The 10,794-nt window shown below is 34.3% G+C and overlaps 2 protein-coding genes across 3 annotated transcripts; both read right to left on the reverse strand.

The window, feature by feature from the left end:
- Positions 1-1,410: 1,410 nt before the first annotated feature.
- On the reverse strand, positions 1,411-6,298 carry LOC140970914 (uncharacterized). 2 transcript variants are annotated; one of them, XM_073432901.1, is made up of 6 exons: positions 6,070-6,298; positions 3,880-4,159; positions 3,426-3,510; positions 3,005-3,336; positions 2,461-2,679; positions 1,411-1,905 (listed from the first exon to the last, which is right to left on the reverse strand). In XM_073432901.1, exons 5-6 carry the CDS (start codon positions 2,632-2,634, stop codon positions 1,678-1,680), a joined length of 402 nt encoding a protein of 133 aa, XP_073289002.1. In that variant the 5' UTR covers positions 2,635-2,679; positions 3,005-3,336; positions 3,426-3,510; positions 3,880-4,159; positions 6,070-6,298; the 3' UTR covers positions 1,411-1,677. The 2 variants fall into 2 exon arrangements, with proteins under 2 accessions (XP_073289002.1, XP_073289001.1); XM_073432900.1 differs by having other exon boundaries at positions 3,005-3,117; positions 3,200-3,510.
- A 3,274-nt stretch (positions 6,299-9,572) lies between these two features.
- Positions 9,573-10,525, reverse strand: LOC140970927 (photosystem I reaction center subunit N, chloroplastic-like). The gene is made up of 3 exons (XM_073432923.1): positions 10,178-10,525; positions 9,918-10,043; positions 9,573-9,832 (listed from the first exon to the last, which is right to left on the reverse strand). Exons 1-3 carry the CDS (start codon positions 10,442-10,444, stop codon positions 9,743-9,745), a joined length of 483 nt encoding a protein of 160 aa, XP_073289024.1. The 5' UTR covers positions 10,445-10,525; the 3' UTR covers positions 9,573-9,742.
- Positions 10,526-10,794: the final 269 nt, after the last annotated feature.

Raw genomic sequence — 10,794 nt, forward strand, 5'->3', positions numbered from 1 at the left:
CTTATGATCAGCGCCTATTCTCAAGAGTGAGTGAACAACACTTGCGAAAAACAGTTCATTAACACGAGAGAAAAGAAAAGGAAGAAGACGTCTGAAGTTGGCAGCGGCGGCCGTCGTTGTAGGCGGTTTCTTTCTCAATCCTCCACCGGAGATCCAGGAAATCGTCCGCGGAGCACGGGAGCCTAAGCGGGCCGATTGCATGGTAGCCATAGATTTCACTAGCTTTATCAAGAAGATTTTGAAACAGAGGATTGTAGAGATATGAAATTGGCACTGAAAATCTTTGGAATGATCCACCATCTTCTTCAATATCCTCTAGACCTACTTCCACTGCAACCCATCCTTTCTTCATCTTCACCTTCCTTTCTTGAACCATCTATATATTTTACTTGATTGTGAAGAGTAAATTAATCAACAAGAGAGAATTAAGGTTTCTAATTGGTTTGGATCAATTATCAAGCTAATTATATATATTCTAGTTTATAGCCAGAGGAAAGCTATAGCCTATATATATACTGTGGTGTGATATCTGATATTGTTCTGTATGTATGATATATATGTCTATATTGGACTTAAAACATCAATAATAAAAATATATTATATTATATTATATTAATATATTATACTATATTTAAATTACCATATTAAATTTAACTTAAATTGTGAGGAATAATTGAATTGGTTAACAAATTGTCACTATGTATCCTTTTAACAACTTGACTCAACAATTTTCACGAAACCAGAATAAATATGAAGTAATTAATACAAAAATTCATTGTGCAGTCGTGTTTGTATGGGTTTAAATCCGATAAATGACATTTTCAGATGTATTCTCAAGGCGTCTGATGGATGGATGGATTCTAGTGGGGACAAGATTTGTTACAGGTAGAGTTAGTGTATTTTGTCTGGTAAGTGGCTGACGAAGATTTGATGATAAAAATGATACTTTGGAATTGTAAAAAAAAATAGATTAGTGAATCTTATGTGTGTGTTTGCTTGCCAACCCGTACGTATAAGTAATAATGTCATTATCGATCTTCTCTCTTTTTGCACGTCACTCGTGAAATCCTACGCCGGTGTACTTGAAATTAGCTGTATTAATAATATTCCTTTATTTTTCGAGGGATAAATTTTGCCCATAAATTATTTTAATTTTAAAAACATTTACTTGCTATGTTACACTTCTTTTTTAATTATATAAAGTCTCGATCCTAAAAATTAGATTACTTTTCAAAAATACAGTCATACATTTCTATCATGATCAGATTGATGCATGACAAAAATATTTTTATTCCAAGTTAACCCCTCAAAGGCTTCTTTTTAGAGGATGTCGTTTTGAGTTTCCTTGGAATAATTTTTTTACACATGTAGGCAAGAGAAAAAAAAGACAGCAGTTGCTGCAAGACTTGTAATTTCTAGTCTACGGGATTATGCTGTCAGGTAAAATGTGGGTCCAGCGAAAGGCGAAAGATTCGACATTGTTTATGTAGAGTGACTAGCCTTAGCACATCCGTCCTAAGTACGTGCAAGGAACTTCCTTTTGCTTGAACCTTAAACCAATCCCTTGCAATGAGTCTCAAAGTTCTAACATCTAAGCTTGTCTCGAAAAAACTACGAAACTAAAAACCTGCATAGTCTTACACTAGAAATGTTACAATATTCCAGTTTATAGACCTATCAGTTTGCTCGAGACTTGTTCTTACCCAATAATGTAGTCTGGTTCAAATGTTCTTCCTCCTCTTCAATCTTCCGCCTTCGAGCAGCCTCTTCCTTTTGTCTTTGAATCAACTCCAACTCCCTCAGTCTTTCTTCCTCTTTTTGCTGCAGTTCCAGAGCATCCCTCGTTTGAGCCTCTTCTACGATTCTCTTCCAGCATCTTATCAAGCTCTTCCCTCTCCTTCCGAGCTTGTTCCAGTTGGCATAAAAACACCACGTCAATTAAGAATAGGGGACTCGTACTTATTTTGTGGATCACTTCATGTAGAATAGATGATTATTGAATTACAATACTAGCATAAATGTAGTGCAGTGAATATGCTCACGACAATTTACGTCACACACTTTGATGCATTGACGTTGAAGATGAATATGATAATAAAATGGGAATTGTAAATTAAAATCTTCAAATTTTAACAAAGTAGAGGTCACGATAATGTTGCACGACATTGGTAACAATTAACATTGCAAAAATAACTGATCGGTAGACCAGAATGAGTAGAAAGGCATATAATTCGTGGAACTGCATCCTCTATAGAACCATAATTTTGTACAGGCTAATGCTGGTTAGTCCAAACATTAAATCATAGATCCAGTACCACAAAAAAGCTTTCAAAGAACAAACCTTATGCAATATTGTACCTACCACGTTAAATGAAATCATAATTCACGTCACTAGTTAAAAATGAATTTATTTTTAAAAAAGAAAAAAATTTATTCATAAGCCGGACTCAAGGACCTTACTTCTTTCTGCCTTGCCTCAGCAAGAGCTGCTTCCTTTTCTCTTTCAAGTTGAGCTTTAGCATCATCAAAGAGCTTCTTTCGACCTTCTTCAATTCGCCTTTCAATTTCTAACCCGACTTCTTTAGAACCCAATTTCCCCTCGACCCTTTCACGAATTTCGTCCTCCACTCTCATTGAAGTTTCTTCTTCTAATTGTCAAACTCTGCCTCATGCTGCATTCTGCATGCACGGATAAACTTAACTCACAAATGCCACATCATAAAATGAAAAAGTTTGGCCAACAACGATTTCTTATACTTGAGAAATATAACCTAGAATAGCAGTGTGTCTAAATTTTTTATCAAGTCTCTACAATCATGTTACGTCCCAAAAATGGAAGACAGACATGCGATAAACCACAAATCCTCCAACAGAAAAAATGCAGTTATAAGTAACTTCATTACCAGATCATGAGGCAGGAAAATCACGCCACAGTCCCAGGTAAACCAACAAACGAAATATCAAGCAAAAAGCACAACTATCAAGAAAAATTTATTATCATTACCCGATAAATTCAAAAAAGGAAGAATTTCTTTATGTGGTACAAGTGCTTCTTCAAATCCATTAATCATCGATGATCTGGATAAAAGCTGAAGACACATTGATCATGGGTTGTTGCTGCTATTTTTTATATATAAAAAAGAGCAAGCTTTTGATAGAGCTCATAAAATATTATTACATTTGAGAAATTAACACTGACCACCACCAAATCAAAAACGAGGTATCAAATTGTCTTCATCAAAGGGGGATAAGGTTCGCCCAATGATTGAAATGGCTTGTTCTGGTTGTGTGTGTCTCCAATTGCATGGAGGCTTCTCCTGTTAAAAGAATGCTTTCCTACAATCTTCTCAAGTTAGATGCTCCTCAAAACAAATCAGATCCCACCTACCCACAAAATTAAATAAGAAAGAAAAGTTGTTTGTAACCTGTCCACTCATTGCTCTTCGTAAAATCAATACCAAGAATTAAATTTTATGATTCCAAGCCAGCTTCTCTCGATACATCGATAACCTGGAAACATAATTAGCACATCTTAATTATGCATTTCACAACTGTGGTCATTTTTAGCATACTTCTTGGCCCATGAACAAGAAAAAATGGGGAAGTACAGTCATGAAAAGTTGCTGTAAAGTTCAAAACAGTAAAAACAGAGGGTATTCGTTTGTTTTAAATTTCGTATGTCATATATTACAAAAACTTACACAATATGATTTCTATAATGCTGATTATTCGTAAGAACAAAAGAAAACATACATTTATTTTTCCAATACATTTTCAAAAAACTCATTTTTTCAAAACATATACAAGATTCTTACTATCGTTGTTATTTACCATAGTTGAGATAAATTTAATAATATGACAATTGAAGCAAATGTGCACCTCTTGCAAAGAGTCGTAATTATCTGCTATATATGCAGTGTGCCGATTCTTTTTATTATTAAAATTTACTGGAGCTCCTGTATGTGCTGGAGGAAGATTCTGATTACTAGTCTGTGTTGAGCTTCTGGCATGTTCTGGAGATTGAGGTCGATTACGGGTACTAACTGTGTATCCCACATCTGAATTTGGCTGATCCAGATTACTTTCATAGGATTCATCAGGTGATGATTCATTGTTGCCCATCAGATGCAGTTATCTTCAACTTGATAACAGAATAGGTCTGCATAGACAATTTTAAAAATCCGCTTGAGACATGTGATCTGTGCTCAGAGATGTCTCAAAACAAAATGAGAAAAGTCTGCGCAATAGTTATTTATAGTTCCCCAAACCTATTTCTCATTCCCCATAAAATCAAATATCAGTGCCTCATTTTCAATTTTTTACAGAGATATATTGTCAATTTCTACACTTGCTAGCATAATTATTCCATTAATTCAAGATTTCATCAATTCTCCAAAATACTATATTATTTTATAAAACTGAGCAAAGAAATACTATATGTTAAAATATAAAAAGTCTCACCCTATATCATCCACACAAATATCAATTCAAACATAATACAATTCAATAATATGTGCTAAACAAATTTTACATGGTTTACGCTTTTTAGTCTCCCAAACCCATCTCTCGAAATATTTTCCCAAATCATAAAAATTAAAACTAAAACATTGCATTGATCTTTAGAGAAACAAAATATTGCACCTTGACAACAAGTGCATAAAAAATAATCATCTACTTCTATAACTAACAAAGTTTATCCCAACAAGCAAAAACATAACAAAAACATTTCCATCGTTAATTGATATGTTATTTTGACTTGAAAGTGAAAAGTTTGGGTACACTAACTTTCATACCCTCAAAATTAAAGCTGAGCAGGGTAAAAGGAAATTCAGAAGTAATTTGATATCAGAAAGCAGATAATTATCTAGGGGCATACAAAAAAAAGGATGGTAAGTTCAATACGAAAAAACAGAGGGAGTAACTAAAAAAATTGGATTGAATAAACAATTTTGAGGACTTCAAAATTGAAAGTGCATGAAATGTGCTGTGTGGCACCAGTATTTCAAATAGCTGAAATGACCCATATACAATTCGTTTGATTCAAAGAAGAGTAACAGTTTCCAAGCAGGGTGATTATAGAATATTTTCCACAAAGAAAGAATCTGAGGACATTGTTGAACATATATACAAAAACTTGGTAAGGCGAAACTTCATTAGGAAATCTGATGAATGCCAATGCAAATAGGTAGTTTTTACATTCACTTTCCAAGAAAACAAACAAATCAAGAGTGCTGGGGAACTCTACCTAAAATGAGAAAGTAAAGAGAACATTGAGGAAAATAATGTCATGTTGGCTTCATGTGAAACAAGTTAAAATCAAGTCTCAACTCTAAGCCACCATAAACTTCCTAACCTATATATTTGCCACAATGTTGCACAATTTTGATAATACATCATGTTCCACATGAATCAAAAGTTAAAATTTGTATCCTCCTTCCACATACTAGCTGATGCAAGCTCTTGCTCTTTCTTGTTTTATTATCATTTCCATTGGCTTCAACCTTACATGTGTATGAGCATGAATGCCATCCCAAGTAGCCAGCCGTATCTTAACATTCATAATGCTACAGCCTCATTACAGCAAGACAGAAGACACAATTTCCCCCCACAATACAGAAATAGTGGTGCCGCTCCAGTAAGCGGCCCAAAGGACTTTCAGAGATGTTTCCCCAGAGTTCTGTCTAATACCAGTTATTACACTCTCAAAAGGACAATAAGCCCTCAAATCCAGCTGAATGCATCATAAAATCTAATGCATAAACAAAAGGAACCAATTCGGCCGTAAATCTTACTATATTACAATTTTTTAACATTGGACCACCTATCAAGAAGATCTGGTAAGTCCCATGAATTGTCCAACTTTGACTGCAATTACTCCCACAATTTCTTCTCAGCAATAGCAAACTACTCATTTTTACACAAACCCATCCACGAATATCTCCCAACAAACTCAAGAAAAACACCCACGACTAAAATCAAAGTCAAAGAGAATAATTATACCACATCAAAAATTACAGCATATCCGGGATACAAATAAATAGTAAACATTTAATACTAAAGTTGCAGCACCTAGAGCTTAATGGGGTTCACCGGAAAATTCAATAGTTTCGAGATACAGAAAACGTGGTGATTCAGCTCAATTCGAGTTGAAGTTCTGGGGACACTCAACTTTTCTGGCCGAGAAAGATGTACGAACGTGCTCAATTTCTATTTCTCCGTCAAATAATCCATTTTCCAGGTTGTTTTTAAGATTAACAACTGCGGCAAATCCGCAATAATGTACTAATTTTTGTTCAAATATTTGTAACCTTCTTCTAAATATAATGTAATAATCCAACATGTTCTTCTATCGGTGACGTTGAAGTTTAAATTTTTTATTTTATTAAATAATTTTGTATTTTTTTAAAAATTAAATTAAAAGCATACATAATTAAAAAAATACAACTACATATAGTTAAATTTTAGAAAACAATTAAAAATTATACACAATTAAAAAAATACAAAAATTATACATGATTAAAAAAAATCCAAATTTTATTGTGTATTCACATATAAACTCCAAATATGTCCGAACAAATTCTTTTGAAGCTAATAAAAAAATACAAAAAAAAACATATAATTATAATAAAAAATTTTAATTATTTTTTGGATATTTTTTTAATTAAAATTATTGTGTTAAATTTAGTAAAATTTAATAACAGTCATATTTTTCTGACCGTTCGATTTGCAATGGCCAGAAAAATAAGGTCTATTGTTTTTTAATAAAAAAAATGCTCACCACATTTCCACATAAAGGTATTCATGCGAGGCCCACCCGCTTGACCGCATGCGGAAACATCGTGCCGTCCAAAGACCGAGGAAACTAGTGGGGGAAGAAGCACGCGCTTCATTGTGTTGCTTCCTCGTTCATTGTACATGCTCTAACAAATATAGTAAAATTAAAGAAAGTTCAAATATAATCAATATCAATAAAAATTAAATTAATATTAGATTTAATATATAAGCATATTTATCAATTAATAATATATATTAAATGACACTCCTTATATCACCTACTAGCTCTATAATACAAGTTAATTCGAATGATATTTTTTATTTATCCATATATCATATACTTTGACATGAATTTTAGCTTTTTTTCTTTAATTGTATTCGAATAACAATGTCTATGAAAAATAAAATAATGTTACGTAGAACCATATACATGGTTAACATGATAAAAGAGAAGCAAAATTTGATTCAGAATAGATAGACTCTTTGCCGCTTGATCTGCGTTTCATATGAATGCACAACGACCATTGGCAAGGCATGTCGGTACCATCAACCAATCTGCAGTACAATGAGAGTTTTGTTCAGTGTACTTTCGGGTTTGAGTTTGGATTGTTCCAAGATAAATAAATCACATGTTACCACTAATCAATATGAAAAGAAGATTTCATTTGAATGATTGAAAATGTGTTCTTTCTTGGTCTTCAGAATACTTAATACATTGGGCTGAGTAAACTCAAGCCCAGTTTATATGTGAAGACCAATTTTGTTGGGGCAAGTGGGCTGAGGCTGAGCTCTTTCCGATCCGACTAGCTCGGCTCACCGGATTATGATTGAGGTCAAGTCGAAGAGTGTCAGCAACCACTAATAAAAAGTGATTTTTCAGCTTTCATATATAAAATTTACGCATGGAAGCCGGAAAATTACTGGTGCTTAGAGGTTGAAAGCACCGTCTAAGTACTAAATGGAATCGATTTTCTGCTGCTCAATCCTAGCAACCTCAGTTGATGTTGAAGGAATTTTTTACACACTGTGAGATGAAAGCAAGCGACTACAAACCTATCTTTAAAGCAACCCATCTCACTAGAGTTTCTGCGGATATTTCTTCTGTTCTTGTAATCTCGTATGAATATAAACTTAATCTTACACCATTTTGTACTAATTTGTGATTTCTCAGATCCCTCGGGAGCCGGCTGCGGACCATTATTGATGGACCATTTTCTTGAATCTGATCTCTTCTTGAAACTGGTCAAAGATGCAGGCAAGAACATTTTCAGCAAGAAAACCCCACTCTCCATGCTCTAGGCTCTGTGAATTTTACTGCTTTTGTTCCTCTTCTTATTATCATTCCGTTGGATGATTCTTTTTCCGATTTTATAATGATCTGTTCCCTTCTCCTCTACCAATACCACTTCCTTCACTTCTCCATGATATTCAACGATATCTTTCAACGAGAGCTCGAAGGACGATTCTGGCAAGTCTTTGATCATCTCCATGAGCTCTCGTTTACCATCCAAGATTGCTCGCAAACGGGAAGTCGGCGATAAACAGCTGCTGTAGTGGTGGTCGTGAGGCAGCAATGGAGATTTAGCTTCAAGAGTTGAAATATTCTTGGGAACTTTTGTCCATAATGGTGGAGAATTGATGGCACTGAATTGATCTTGATCATGGTGATTTTGAACCCGAAATTCGACATAATCGCCACTCGAATAGCCGGAACTTTGTCGATGAATCGGTGCTCTTTCTTCCCAGAACCTGAAATCACTTGTGATTGCCATTTTTAAACAAACAGAAAAAGTTTTTCCATATGTTGAAAGCGAGAAAATATCTAAGGGTGGGAAGAATAGGTCAATATTGATATAAGTTATATAATTCATTCAAAGTGAGAATATTCACTTTGAATTTTTAAGGAAAAATATTCTACTGTTGTGAAAAAGTAAAAATTTACGGTAAAAAAGTAAAAATCTCAAACTCTCAAAATTATCACACTACACACTTTATAATATTTTTCTCTCAACTCAATTGTGATTTTCTTCACAAATGAGAGATCTATTTATAGAAAATTTTTACAAATAATCTAAAAATAAAATACATCATTACCTACATCATCACACACTGATTTTCAATATTCAACACCTAATTTTACCTAATTTTCAACATTCAACATTCACATTTTCAACACAAATATTTAGCACATTTTTAAATAATTTTTCAACATCTACAACATTCTATGTGTCATTTGAATTTTCTTAATTAATGAGTAAAACTTTTTTTACATTTTCATGATCAATATATGTGCTAAATTTTTTTCTGTAGTACACAAATTAGTATACAAAAATATTAGAGAATATTTCTTCTCGTATTTTTAGCACTTAATACTGCCAAAAACTACCATATACGGCAGTTTTCTTTGCCACCACATTCCATTAGACGAAGGAAAAATATCTCCTTCGTCTTGATTATGGCAATTGATCGTATAAATTGACAAATGTGTCATATATGATCAATATTCAAATCCCTTTAACTTTAGCAACACTCCTACTAATTAGGTATGTTTATGTCATGTGTGTACATATATACATGTGTTTTTATGCGTAGGCTTGTTACACGACCTCTTTCAAAATTCTGATGATTTAATTATTTTATTTTTTAGAAAAATAATCTTAATGTGTCAATATCATCAGTGTTTCTTTATTGAATTTATATCACTAAAATTAATTATGCCACTTACCAAATTACTAAGCATATGGAAAAGTGCAAGCATCAATGAAATTTGTATTTCCCCACAGAAGGCGAGTTTGAGGTACCGGAATGAAACTTATTATTACCTTATCAACAAGTACCAAAGGAAAGAGAGAGCAAAAGATTACAACATGAAATTAAAGTTAATGAATCAAGAGTAGAATTTCTTGAATTCACAAGAAGAACATTATGCAGGAAAAAGTATATATACTCCAGTCATATTAACATCTGATCACCATTTCCAGAACACATTGGAACCACACTTGTATTTGTCTTTCCCTTCACATTCCAACTCCAAATCATCACTAAGAAATGGCACTTTCTGCATCAAATAAATCAAGTAAATTACTGCTTCACATCTACTATTTTGATTTGTAGATAGTGATCCATTTTCAAATCAGACAAACCTTTTGCTTGGCAAGATCTTGGCAGCCAGTGAAGTTCTCCGGGAACTTGCATGTTCCAAACTGAACTGTGTGCGCTCGAGCAAAGTTCGCCCCGCTAGTTGCCAGTCTCTTCTTGTCGTTCAGTTCCTATGACCAAAGTTTACATGCATAACATTCACTAAATTAGCCACCTCTCGATTTGCACCTGCCCCTTGTTAAAACATCCCATAAAATTCCATTGGGATAAGTTTCTACTATGAGTGTTGTAGCTGTAAACTAACCTTGTTGGCCTTGCTCTTCTCCAAATAATCATCGATTACGCCTGCATTGGCGGAGCAAGTGGAGACAGCAGCGGTGAAAATGGCGGCGCCTAGGCCAAGAAGGGCAGCTCTTCGACCTGAGTCACTACTGTCAACCTGTTGGGCTTTGATCACGGGCATTTTTCGAGCCGGGGTGGCCAAGCAGGGAGACAAATTGATCTTGGAGTTGATCTCCGGCCCTGAAATGGCAAAGTTGCAGGCCAGAATGTTGGAGTTCATGGTGGCCATTTCTGCAGAAATTTCCGAACAGTTTGATGGAACTGAGGCTTCAAGAATGTGAAAATTGTGTAAGAGATTTTGGTATGAAGATGGTTGGATGAAGGGGTGTGGTTGGAACGTGTATAGGGTGAGATTCCCTCACTCCAGTTGGCAAAATTGTGCTTTCTTTGAGTCGAATTCTGTGGTGGACTCGAGCTTTGGGTCCAATTTCAATAATAGATATATAAGCCAAGGATATGCTTTAACATTCAATTTATTTTTAAAAAAATAAAACGGACATGGATTCACTCGTTTGGCTAAGCTAACTCCATCGGTTATCAGAGCAACCAATTCAGAAAACTAATTAATCAAGTGAAAGA

Source organism: Primulina huaijiensis, chromosome 2, assembly GCF_012295235.1.
Source record: "Primulina huaijiensis isolate GDHJ02 chromosome 2, ASM1229523v2, whole genome shotgun sequence".
NCBI lineage: Eukaryota > Viridiplantae > Streptophyta > Magnoliopsida > Lamiales > Gesneriaceae > Primulina > Primulina huaijiensis.